The sequence below is a fragment of the Peromyscus maniculatus genome, chromosome 6, assembly GCF_049852395.1.
Source record: "Peromyscus maniculatus bairdii isolate BWxNUB_F1_BW_parent chromosome 6, HU_Pman_BW_mat_3.1, whole genome shotgun sequence".
Taxonomy (NCBI): domain Eukaryota; kingdom Metazoa; phylum Chordata; class Mammalia; order Rodentia; family Cricetidae; genus Peromyscus; species Peromyscus maniculatus.
Window position 1 is genome coordinate 10,950,514 of NC_134857.1, and position 13,146 is coordinate 10,963,659.

Genomic DNA, 13,146 nt, shown 5'->3' on the forward strand with positions numbered 1-13,146 from the left:
ATACATACAAACAGAACACTGTATACACTTAATAAATAAATAAATAAATCTTAAAAAAAAAAAAAAAAAAAGAAAAGAAAAAGTGACCAGCAGAGCATTGTCATGACAACAGTTGTGTAAGATGATTAATTTTAGTCACGTGAATTCGATTTTGTACTGAATTTTAACAAATATTTTGTTGTATATATTTGTTTGTATATTTATTTGTTGTGCATACAGTGTTCTGTCTGCAGGCCAGGAGAGGGCACCAAATTTCATTACAAACGGCTGTGAGCCACCATGTGGGTGCTGGGAATTGAACTCAGGACCTCTGGAAGAGCAGCCAGTGCTCTTAACCGCAGAGCCCTCTCTCCAGCCCAACAAATATTATTTTAAAAGCAGGTTTTTGTTTGGTTTGCTTTGGGTTTTGTTGTTGTTGTGGGGTTTTGTTTGCTTTTTGTTTTTGTTTTTTTGAGACAGGATTTCTCTGTGTAGGCCTGGCTGTTCTGGAACTCACTCTGTCAACCAGGCTGGCCTCAAAGTCGAAGAGATCCACCTGCCTCTTGCTAAACTGACTTTAACAACATCTAGGGTGAATAAGTTTTCATTACGATATTTAGTAACAATGACAGTTTTCATAATAAAGTAACTGTTTCTAGTGATGTTTTTTAGGTTTAATGTATTGCATATACATGCTGAATTTAGACAGATGAAATGGAAGAGGTAAATTTTGTATCTTTTTTTTCCTGCTTTTTTCCCCCTATGAAAGGAAGGATTACGGCCTGGAGATACGACTAGCACTTTCTGTGGAACTCCCAATTACATTGCTCCTGAAATTTTAAGAGGAGAAGATTATGGTAATAAATAAATAGGTGGTATTTTAGCTATTGCTATATTGGTGGTTTAATATGGTACCAATGACAGTGTAATATGCTATAGCATTTTATTACTCATTAATATAAGCTTTTCTTGATTCTGTTAACCTACATGAAAACCCTCAGATTCTGAAACCAAAGCCAAAAAGAGTTTGGTATTTGGGGGAGTATACATTTAAATACTTTACTAGTGACAAACACTGAGCATGGCCAGAACTGCTATAAACAGTTAACTCTAAGCTTTCTTATAAACCTGAGGTCAGCATTACTGACCCATTTTACAAATGAGGAAACTGATGTACAGAACAGTTTGAATAATATGCCTAGATCACAGTAGCCAGGAAGTCCCACATACTTTTAAACCATCAGCTGTGTGAAGCCAGTGTCTTGAACTTCTAGAAGATTGTTCAGGTTCCTGGGTATTTCCCCTAGGAGTCTAAACGATGGAGGCTGGGTGCTTGTCAGGCATCAGACACTACATTTTTTTTTTTTCCTGAGCCAGGGTCTTTCTACATGACCCTGCCTGTCCTGGAACTTGCTATGTAGCCAGGCTGGTCTTGAACTCATAGAGACCTGACTGCCTCTGCCTCCCGAGTGCTGGAATTAAAGTGCATCACCACATCTGGCTTCCATTAATTTTTTTTCATCTATATTTATTATTTTTGTTAGTGCTTTGAGAATTTCATACAATATGTTTTGATCCTACCTTCCCACTTCCCGTTCCTCCCAAATCCACCTTCGACTTCCCTTCATCCAGCTGTGTCTTTCTCTTTTTCCCTCTTGGTGTCCGGTTTGTGCTGCCCACGGGAGCACGGTCAGCTTAGAAGGAGCAGCTCTCTTAGAGAAAACCCCTCCCCAGCAGCTCTCGCTCGCCGTAGCTCCTCGTGTCTGCCTGCCTTACGTGCTGGCATTCAGCCTGACTGGAGTCTCCCGGGACTTGTGGGTGCTCTCCCAGCCGCTGTGAGCTCAGAGCTGCCCTGCTGGTCTGGAAGCTCTGTTCCCTTGTATTGGTCCAGCACCTCCTGCATTTATAGTCTCCACCCTCTTTCACCACGATCCCTCTCTTGGGAGGAGGGATTCTTACATAGATGTTCCTTTTAGGCTTGGACCAAGTATTTCTGTAGTTCTTAGTGCCTACCACTCTATTTATAATCTAATTAGAATTTACTTCTTCATCATGTTTACATTTTCATCTCATGATAAATTCCTGATTGCTGCCTTTTCATGAATACAGAGAAGATTTATTATTTAAAATTTCTTTCCAAAGGCTTCAGTGTTGACTGGTGGGCTCTTGGAGTGCTCATGTTTGAGATGATGGCGGGAAGGTCTCCGTTTGATATTGTTGGGAGCTCCGATAACCCCGATCAAAATACAGAGGATTATCTATTCCAAGGTAATTCCCAGTATTTTGTAGAGATTCTCTGTGAATGACCTAGAGCAAAATTACAGCTTTCAAATTATAATTCTGAGTAAGAAAAAAAATAATTTGGACATGCACTCCTGACTTTGTGATAGTTTGGATAATTTTTAAATGCACCCTCCCTGCTTCTCTAGTCTGCACTTCCATTCACAGTTTCCTTCCCACATCAAACTCCTAACGACGCAGCTGAGTTTGTCTGTCCTGGATGCTGAAGCAGGGAATCTACTGCCTAGAGAGACTAGTCTTGGTGCAGGAGCCCTCGGCTTCGTGCCCAAGTTCAAGAAAAGTAGAGTGTGAAGATGTCAGAGCTCAGAGCGCTGTTAAGGACTCGGGGCGCTCACAGTGAGAACTGCTTGCTAACAGTCAAACGGAACAGAAGCAGGAGCCACGCCCAGGGACCTTTACCACAAAGTGTGACAATGGCCACAAAATTCTGCATTTAGTAGTTAAAACCTCACAGGATGCAGAGATGGTTAATGTTGTAGGGAACCAGAGGGCCATTAAGACTGTGAGAAGCCCCTCGGGCTCACTAGGAATTAGAAAAATACACACTAAGTGTTAATGTGCTACAGTTTCATGCCTATGCATTTGACAGAGACTTTGGTCTGATAATAACTGGTTAGTGCTCATGAGGGTATGAGCAGCGGGAGCTCTCAGGACTGCTAGTGTGTGTGTGTGTGTGTGTGTGTGGGGAGTTGACAGTGGCTTTGGAGAATAATTTCACATTTCCTAGTGCAATTTTGTGTTACGTTTGCAAGAACTTGACATTATTAACTTTCGTGTGTCATAAGAACACTGAAGCAGGTATTGTTTCTATTTCTGTTTACAGAGGAAAACACTGAGGCACAGTTAGATAGTGAAAAGTAAAACATGTTTGTAAATAGTAAATACAGTGTTCAGATAAGAGGCCAGCTGTGAGAAGGAGGGTCAAGGGATTAGGAAAATACATAAAGTGTTTCAGTTATGTAGATAATGGTTTTCTGCTGGAACACCTTAAATAGCTCAGAATCTAAAGAAAAAACTTAAACGTCCAGGCCACATAAAAAGCTGAAAATTGTACTGTCATTCTTATCTTTCTAGTTATTTTGGAAAAGCAAATTCGCATACCACGTTCTCTGTCTGTAAAAGCAGCAAGTGTACTGAAGAGTTTTCTCAACAAGGTAAGAATTGTGTGTAAAATCTAATGTGATTTCTTTACCTGTGTAAGTCGGCCTGGTGAGCGGAGGAGGCTCAGCCTGGTGAGCGGAGGCTCAGGCCTGGTAATTGGAGGCTCAGGCCTGGTGAGCGGATATGCAGCCTGGTGAGCGGATGTGCAGCCTGGTGAGCGGATGTGCAGCCTGGTGAGCGGATGTGCAGCCTGGTGAGCGGATGTGCAGCCTGGTGAGCGGATGTGCAGCCTGGTGAGCGGATGTGCAGCCTGGTGAGCGGAGGCTCAGGCAGTGTGATTATGTAACTTTTCAGTTATGATGGAATTTTATTTCATAACCAATGAGACACTATCAAATCCTGACCTGTTTATCCTTGCCACATGGCCAATTTAATTTGCCCTCAACTAGATACTGCATTTGATGCTTTTAATGTAAGTGATACATAATATCATGTTAGTGGAGGAAAAATGGAGGCTTTAGGATTAGCTATAATTGCATTTTCAGTTCTATTTCTGTGTATCATTATCCATAAAACCCATTCATCACCATGTATTTTTTTGAGCATGTGATCAGTAGTGTTTGCTATCCGTTTCATATTAAGAACCCAGTATTTAGATAAAATTCAGAGGAAGTGAAATGGCATCTTAAAATGTAACATCACTTGATTGCTTGGAGTTGTTAGTACGCCAGAAGGGTTTAGGATCTAAGATTGTGAATTTGGGATTCATAAATTTTATTTCAAATAAATGAAGGTAGAAAATGGGTTATATTTACCTCCTTGAGCAGATAAGGTTGAACTTTAATAAAACTGGAAATTGGCACTTAGTTTAGAAGGCTATTTTTTTTATTTTGTGTGTCAGGAGTGTTTTACCTGCATGCATATCTGTGTATCCCATGCACTACTGTTGCACAAGGAAGCCAGAAGAGGGCATCACATCTCCTGGAACTGGAGTCAGAGTTGGTTGTGAGCTGCCATGTGAGTGTTGGGAATCCAACCCAGACCCTCTGGAAGAGCAGTTAGTGTGCTCTTAACCACTGAGCCATCTCTCTGGTCCCTGGATGGCTATTTTATGTGAGGGAAGATTTAAACTGGAAAGCTTATGTTTCACACAATGAGAAATGAAATTGAGAGATGCTAATGTATAAAATAAAATGCCTCTATCTATTCACAGCAGGAATAAAAGCCAAGGCTTTGTGAGGTAGGTCCAGCCTCCATCTCAGTCAGTGATCAGATAATTGCTGTGTTGTTGTTTTAGACAAATAGGGTTTGTTGCTGTGGTTGAGCATAGGCTATAACACTGAGCTAAATGTAAGTGTGGTAACGTTCAGAGGTTTCTTTTTTTTTTTTCCGAGACAGGGTTTCTCTGTGTAGCTTTGTGCCTTTCCTGGAACTTGCTTTGCAGACCAGGCTGGCCTCGAACTCACAGAGATCCGCCTGCCTCTGCCTCCTGAGTGCTGGGATTATGTCTGGTGTCATATTCTCCACTTACTGCCTTGATAAGCTGATGAAGAGCTGGGAGGAAACTTTCCCTGTTGTGAACTCTAGATGACTCACTTGGGTCTGGTAGGGGGCTTTCTAGAAACAGCTAGACATTTCATTTTCTCAAACAAAGGCATCATCAGGTAGGAACCTCACTCATCTACCTCTTGAAACACTGCTTCTGCCATAGGACCCAAAGGAACGATTGGGTTGTCATCCTCAAACTGGATTTGCTGACATCCAAGGACACCCATTCTTCCGAAACGTGGACTGGGACATGGTATGTAAATTTTTTTCCTTGCTTGGGTTTTATTGTAACTAAGGACCAACTTTTGTTACATTAATAAGTTATTGAAAAGCTAAGATATGATAGCTTAAATAACTTAAAACTACTCAATGGTACTTATAAAAAATTTTAAGAGAGCGGGGCAGTGGTGGCGTACAACTTTACCCCCAGCACTCAGGAGACGGAGGCAGGTGGATCTCTGTGAGTTCCAGGCCGGCCTGGTCTATTGAGTGGGTTCCAGGATAACCAGGGCTACACAGAGAAACCCTGTCTTGAAAAACAAACAACAGACAAGAAACAAAATACTTTAGAAATAAAACAGAATATTAATGTACTGGAGCAGTATGTAATATTACGGAGGCCCACATCAGTGTTCAGATTGCTGAGATGTGGCCCTGGTTGCTTGTTGCTGGAATTGTACAGCAGCATGCCTGGTGAGACTTAGAGAACAGAGTCAGACGTAGAGGCGTAGTCAGTGTTCATGAATGCAGACCTGAGCGTTCATCTGTGTGTCCTTTTAGATGGAGCAAAAGCAGGTGGTGCCGCCCTTTAAACCAAACATTTCTGGAGAGTTTGGTTTGGATAACTTTGACTCCCAGTTTACTAATGAACCAGTTCAGCTCACTCCAGATGATGAGTAAGTAATTCTGCACACTAAAATGTTTTTAAACTTCTTTTGAAATCTAAATCTCAAAGCTATTTAATTGTTTATGAAAATATTATATATTAGCCATTCCATTGCTGAGTATTTGGATCCATTATGCTGATTAACACTCTAGCAATGGTTATATCTCCTTGCTTTGTATGCATTATCCCATTCTCACAACAGCCTTGGAAAGTGGGTATTGTCATCTTCACTTTACAGATGAGAAACCAAGGCTCAGAGAGGTTAAGCAGAGGTACACAGGTGTCAGCATTTGCACTCATGGCTGACTGGCCAGGGCCTGTAGTTTACATTGGGCTACACTGTTATGAAAGTGACACGAGGCTCTAGTGTAGCCAGCAGGGGTCGGAAGAGTTGTTGGTGTCACATCTTTTACAGATACATCTTAGAGGAACTTGAGGTTATTTTGATATTCTCTCTCTCTCTCTCTCTCTCTCTCTCTCTCTCTCTCTCTCTCTCTCTCGCTCGCTCGCTCGCTCGCTCGCGATCTCTCTCTCTCTCTCTCTCTCTCTCTCTCTCTCTCTCTCTCTCTCTCTCTCTCTCTCTCTCTCTCTCGTGCAGATGACCTCAGGCAACTTGTGTCTCAGGACTGTGCCTCTCTTCCTCCTGCAGGAAAGCCCTCATTCCCAGAAGGCCACCCTCTCCTTCCTAGCCCTGGCCTGTGTCCCGCCCTCCCCGGTTCCAGCTCCCCTTGCGTCACCACCTTGGTTTTCCAGCACTTTCCTCCTGCCTAAAGACACACTTAGTTTGCTTTTCCTCGGACTCGCCGCCTCCTCTGAGGCCCCATGTTCTCTGTCACTTCGTTCTTTCCGTCTTCAGATGGTCAGAGAAATGCTTGTCGTGTTCTTAGTAAAGGAAGAAGCGGTGTCTGGCAGACTCTTGTCGGCGTGGCCAGCGTTCCTGCCTTCTGTTGTCTTCCAGACGTTAGTAGAGTGACTTGCTTCTTAAACTTTGGCAGGTCAGGCTGGTCTCCTCATTTCTAGGTTTCAGAGCGTTGTTCGGTGAGTCCTCATCTCCCCGATGTCTGTGAAAGGTGTGGCATTCCGCACAGTGTCATCCGGAGACCAGGATGCTGTGTGGTTCTGTACACGGCAGCCTTCTGTTTGCTGTCTTCATTTGTACTTTGCAGACTTCAGCTGGCCCTGCATGGTGGATGCTAGTTATTTAAGTGACTACTAACCAAATGGGCAGATGGCTGTGGGGCAAAAGGCCTGTGTCATTCATAGATGATCACAGCCTGATTTCACAAAAAGCTCACTGAGACCGAACTGAGTTAGAGAGAGCATGGGGTTAATCAGAATAGCGTGGGGTTAATCAGAAGAGAGACACTCGAGTCCATGTCCTTCTCCCTGGCTGTGCCACTCCGTGGAACTGCTAACTTCTCTGCTGACCTGTTCCTCCTCATGTCGTCTGCCTCACAAGGTCCTGTGAAGAGGAAGTGAGAGTGCTTTCTGAGCAGCGCCCACTGCCCCTCCGTGGTGCTCCTGAGCACCTCCATCTGTTGAACTTTGTCAGAAAACACCTCGATAACTGGAGTCTAAAACCAGAGTTGTTTTTAGTTGATGACCTTGTAGTTTCTCTGTGCTGCCCCTCGGTTGATGTCACACCTTGAGTCTGCCTGTCACACCACCACCCATCCTGTCGGCCAGATTCAGCCATGCTTGTGGAGGTCTCTCCCCCACCACGTCCTCCAGTGCCCACGCTGAGGCGGCTTGGGGAGGTCTCTGCTTTAGTGCTTGGACCTGAGCTTTCTTTTCTTCTCCTGTTGTCTTAATCCTAGATCCAGTCTCATTCACATTGTTCCAAGGGCATAGGACCAGCCCGCTAGTCGATTCCTTCTTTACTGTGCATCCTAGTCAGTGTACTTCATGAAGGACTGTTCAGTTCTTCAGCCCTAATCAGAAACCGCCCAGGTAACAGCTGTCCGCACCCTCCACCTCTGTCCCTGCCTTCCCTTTAGCCATCTCACTAAAACACAAAGGGTGTTCTGAGCAGTCAGTCTATCCCTTACCACTCCCTGATGGTGGGTGTCACGCTCTCCCTCTCTCCTGCTGTGTCTCTAATCTCCTCTGTCATTTTTACTGACTGAGATCTTCTCACTTTTCCGACTAGACCTTTGATCAGCGGGGATGATCGTCAGAGTCTTAGATGTAGCACAGCCGTCCTTCCAGTAGCACCTCCCCCTTAGCACCCTTCCGTTCCCGGCTCCACCGCCGATGGTTTCTCCATTTCTCCAGACCTCCCAGTCTTTCCAATCCACGTGCTTGTATGATGAACGTATGATTTCTCCAGCTCGATATCGCCTCCCTTTGTTGTGTGGTTAGAACAGGACTGGGCTTACACTGTAGGAAATTAGCAGACAGTGGGCTGGGGAGATGTCTCACTTGGTAAAGTGCGTGCCATGCGAGCCTGTGGACCTGAGGTCAGATCTCCAGCACCCGTGTAAAGAGCCGAGTGTGACAGCACAATCTACAGTCCTAGTACTGAAGATGCAGAGATGCTGGGGACCTGGAGCTCATTACCCAGCCACCGGACCAGTGAGCTCCAGGTCCAGTGAGAAACGCTGCTCAAAATGTAAGGTGGGCAGTGACCAAGGAAGCCACCTGCTGTCGACCACATGTGCACGGGAGCTCACGAGCGCGCGCGCGCGCAATATAGCAGACATTGCTTTCTCTTAGGGCTTTCCAGTATATGCTGCTCCTTCAAGGAGAGAGCTCTACTTGGTGCTTGGCAGTGTGGCATGTCCCTTTGGTACTGGAGTGTTGGCAGTTCTGCGCTCGCTTGTGTTAGGCTAGGTGTGCAGTGGGTCACAGTGCCAGCCCTCCTCTGCTCCAGGTCTCCTGTCTCTGCTGCCCTTTCCTTAGGCCCACTTCTTCCCTTCCCTTCCCCATCTGCCTGGCTGTCCACCTCCATCAAGAGTGCTACTGGGCACAAGTTCAGGGGTTGTGATAGTCTCTGTGTCTTTAAAGACCCTCGGTCTGCTTCTGCGTCCTCTTGGCTCAACGGCTGCTTGTGGGATTATTGGTTTTCCTGGTTCTTCTAGAAGTGACTTTGTGATGAAGCTAAGGGCTTGTTCTCTTTCCACAGTTAAGGTCATTTAGCCCTCTGTTTTCTTTGTACCTGTATCTCACTGTGTAAAGGCTGAAAGAGTCCTGGTTATGATGACAATGAATTTATTTTTCTTTCAACAGTGACATCGTGAGGAAGATTGATCAGTCTGAATTTGAAGGTTTTGAGTATATCAACCCTCTTTTGATGTCTGCAGAAGAATGTGTCTGACCCTTCCTTTCAAGCTCTCATTTGCTTACTGTCATTTAGTGCATGGATCAACCTGTTAGCCTGGTCACAGTTGACGTCTGAGAACTCTCACTATCCTGTTAGAGACGACAGGAATCATAGAGCTAAGTAGAGCTAAGAAAAAAAAATGAAACTAGCTTCCCCACAGTCAGGTCAGACTTCAGTTACACTTGCTCTCCAGAGGCCTAGGAATGAGTGAGGAAGCTGTCTTTTGTTTAAAGGAAATACCACAGCTTCTCAAAAAGAGTCTCTGTTGCGTTGTGACACACAGTGGGATGACGTCATCAGTCTCCCACAGCTGGTGTCATCTTGTGTTAAGTCAGCTGAAGGCTTGATTGTGTAATGGAGGGTAATTCACAATTCATCTTGTATTCCTAGTTTCAGAATTCCTTGAGTTTAAGAATCCTCCTATAAATGTTCTCATTACTAGGATAATTATTGCTATTTAAAGGAACAGTTATCAAATTGATACACAGTTGACTAGTTTTACTAAGAATTGGGTTATAAATTAGTAGCCATGTTTGAAAAACTGGCACAATGATTTATTTATTTTGTGTTTTAAAATTCTTTTTTTCAGACTAAGGGGTTAGCTTCTGAGCTTGCCTTTTCAGTGAAAACTAGCATGCTGATACATGTAGTTCAGAGACCCGGAAGGCACATGAATAGACAGTTGCTCAGTACATATAAAGGAAAATAGACATTTAAAGCAGCTGCAGAAAGAGCAGTGATGGTGTGTTATTTCTTATTGTGAATTAATCCTACAGTTGGACTTTGAGATTTGGTTTAAATAGTGAGGAGACACTCACTTCTTACCCAACTAGAAGAGCACTCCATTCACTCAGGGGAGGCAGAATGTACATACATATTTTATTATTTAGTGTATAGGAAAATAATTTATCTTCTAAGCAGAATGTCTTAACTACTTTTGATTCCTTCCTCAAAGTACATTTCTTGTACTTTTGAGACCTGTTAATGATGTCTGCAGTGAAATCAAGAACAATAGTAAAAGAACTTGAGTATAACACATGTGTACTCACATCACACTTCTAGCTCTTCCTGAGTTTTTATGTCTTAGGTAACAAATGTAATCATAATAGAATGCATTTCAGGGGCAGAGTTATTTAGTTCTCCACAATATTTTTATTAATAGTAGTAGTTAGCAACATTTTATTTAAAAAAGTACCATTTTTGGCATCATTCTGCTGTTTATTTTAAATATTTTTATATAAAGAACTTTAAAATAATTATCTAAATAAACTACAGTTATCAAATCAGTAAAATTTAATTTTAGGAATGCTCTCTAGTGTTCTGCTTATAATGATTTAAACCATGTAGGCATTTGAAAATTATCTTTTGGGGAACGCTACATTTCATTAGAAGTGTAAGTTTCCCCAGGTTTGTGTTATGTATTTTCTTTTCTTCAAATAACTTAAGGCTGAGAACATTGAAAACCTCCACTGATTGAGGCCAAATAAGGGACAAGTGAGGGGGCTCAGCAGGGAAAGGCACTTGCTGCCAAGCCTCGTGACCTGAGTCTGATGCCCGAAACTCACGTGGTAAAGGAAAGAACCAGATCCCACAAGTTGGTACACATGGCACATGCACACCCCTCCCCTGCAATAAATAAATGTGTAGGGGTGGGGCAGCCAAATAAATGCAGGAAATGCACATCAGAAAGCAATTGCTTTTGTGCATTTTCATGTTTGAGAGGTATATATGTTTCCCTAACACTTAGAACTTAGTTTAAATCAAAAGGCAGTGTTCGCATCATAAACTTGTAGAGAATTCTGGTGTCGGTATGTTTATTACCTTTTAAGTGGTGCTGTTTTCCTTGGGGCATTTTGGAATATAGAATAATCACTGAGAGTTTGTTTAAAAATGCACATCATTGGACCTACCGTAATACTCTTGAGATTTTGTATTTCATTTTGAGAAACATTTTCTTCAAGCTGTTCTTTTTATGTATGTGACCTTATTTCTCACTGGAGTGTGAGTCTGCTTTTTGTGGTGAAAGAGTTTAAGAGGGATAATCAGTGAATTATCATGCACATTTGTCAACAAATTTAGATGGATTAATTCAAGTTACATATCTTCCCTACCCTCACCCCAATAAAACCTGTCTGGTTTCTGCCAATACTGTACAAATGATGAGCATTTTTCTATGATGAGGTTTTAACCATTATTAATGGTGGTCTTTGTCTTTAAATCTTTTTTTAAATAAGATTTACTGTGTGTATTTTATACAGAATTATTGTAGATGTCTTTAATTGAGTTCTGGTTTTCAGTCCTAACGTGCCATGCCAGCTCTGTGTATGTCGTGTAAAAGTTCTGTCAGAATACTCATCAGGATAACGGTATGGACGGGCAGAGTGGTTAGCATTTGGTGTCTTAGAAAGCATTTATTTTGCATAAGCTGTGGTCAGATAGTTTTATCACATGCAGCTGGATTGGATGTCTAGTTCCATGTGTCCTCAGTGCCGGTACATTTAGTTTAGAAATTTGTTTTAATTTGTGTCATGTAGAATACTGCCTTGTTCACTATAATGTAATCTGTATTTGTATAATTTTTTTACATTAAAACCTTTAAATAAAATGTTTAATACCTATGAGGAGTGCACCAATTTTAACAAGTGCCACATTAAAAAAAAAAGTTCCCGCCGGGCGGTGGTGGCGCACGCCTTTAATCCCAGCACTCGGGAGGCAGAGGCAGGCGGATCTCTGTGAGTTCGAGGCCAGCCTGGGCTACCAAGTGAGTTCCAGGAAAGGCGCAAAGCTATACAGAGAAACCCTGTCTCGAAAAAAAAAACCAAAAAAAAAAACCAAAAAAAAAAAAAAAAAAAAAAAAAGTTCCCAAACTAGACTATTCCAGAATTTCTATAATTCAGACAACATTCTGTTGGGGGGATTGAAAGATTTTAGTACATTTTAAACCTGTTCCTCAGTAGGTCTTTTCATGTGAAAAGCAAGAAATCAGCTGAACACAGAACTGAAGCTTACCCAAACATTCAGAGCGGGTCATTCCTGTATTAATTAGGCTTCACACTCATCTATTGTGTTTGAAGGGCTGGTGCTTCCACTCTGGGGGTAATAGCTGGTGTCCATGAGTAGTCTCCACCATAACTGTCCGTTCTCCCTGGGAATTACATCTTCAGTGCCTTTATCCACAGAAAGCATGGAACTGTACAGTGAAAGCCTTCCCTTGAGTTCATCCTGATTGCAACCCTTGTTTGAACAGTTAGAGACAGTGCTGGTGAGGTCAGGTAGCATCACTAACACTCAGTGCTAGTGAGATTTCCAGGCAGTCCAACAAGGACCTTGGAGTTTTAGGGGAATTTTGCATGAAACGTTGAGTCACTGGGACAGCCAGCTGTCCCCTAAAAGGTGAAACAGATCTCCAGTCCCTGAAACTTTGACAGCTTGTTTCTGAACAACACCAAGCAGTGTGGCATGTGGTGGAGCTGGGGTCTTTCCTAGACTTGCTCTAGGAAAGAATGGAATCAGAGACATGAGACTACACAGTCCCAGTAGGCGGAGCCACCAATCTGCTGCACCACATTGAGTCATGCTAAATAAGGCTAATCAAGCCGAACCTCTGTCATTGACACTGATAGGAAACACACACTTGCAGTGAGAAAGGCCAAGGAAATGTAGTAAATACACATGGTGTGGCTGTGATTTGTAGATGTAACCAACCGTCTTATTAAATAAGAAACACGGAACCAATCCAAAGAAGAAAGCCAAGAAGTCAGAGCTAAGAGCTAAAAACCTTACCCTTCCTCTTGCAGTGGTCCTACCTCTCCGAAAGAGACCTACTTCCTGTGTGTCTGTCTTTATAAAGACTTTCTGTTCTGCCTTCTCATTGGTTGTAAACCCAACCACATGACCACCTCGTCATTGCCTGTCTGTACAGACCTCCAGGTCTTCTATGGTTGGTATTGAGATTAAAGGCGGGTGTCTCCAATGCTAGCTGTATCCTTGAACACACAGAGATCTGCCT

At 42.9% G+C, this 13,146-nt stretch overlaps 1 protein-coding gene across 2 annotated transcripts in view; it reads left to right on the top strand.

The window, feature by feature from the left end:
• Prkci (protein kinase C iota) overlaps nt 1–11,756 on the top strand; it is a 61,451-nt gene extending 49,695 nt beyond the window's left edge. For both annotated transcript variants that reach the window (XM_076573938.1, XM_076573939.1), the window contains exons 13-18: nt 749–836; nt 2,122–2,247; nt 3,355–3,434; nt 5,093–5,182; nt 5,710–5,825; nt 9,044–11,756. In XM_076573938.1, the coding sequence (XP_076430053.1) occupies nt 749–836; nt 2,122–2,247; nt 3,355–3,434; nt 5,093–5,182; nt 5,710–5,825; nt 9,044–9,131 (588 nt within the window). In that variant the 3' untranslated portion in view covers nt 9,132–11,756. The remainder of the gene's footprint in view (nt 1–748; nt 837–2,121; nt 2,248–3,354; nt 3,435–5,092; nt 5,183–5,709; nt 5,826–9,043) is intronic.
• Nucleotides 11,757–13,146: the final 1,390 nt, after the last annotated feature.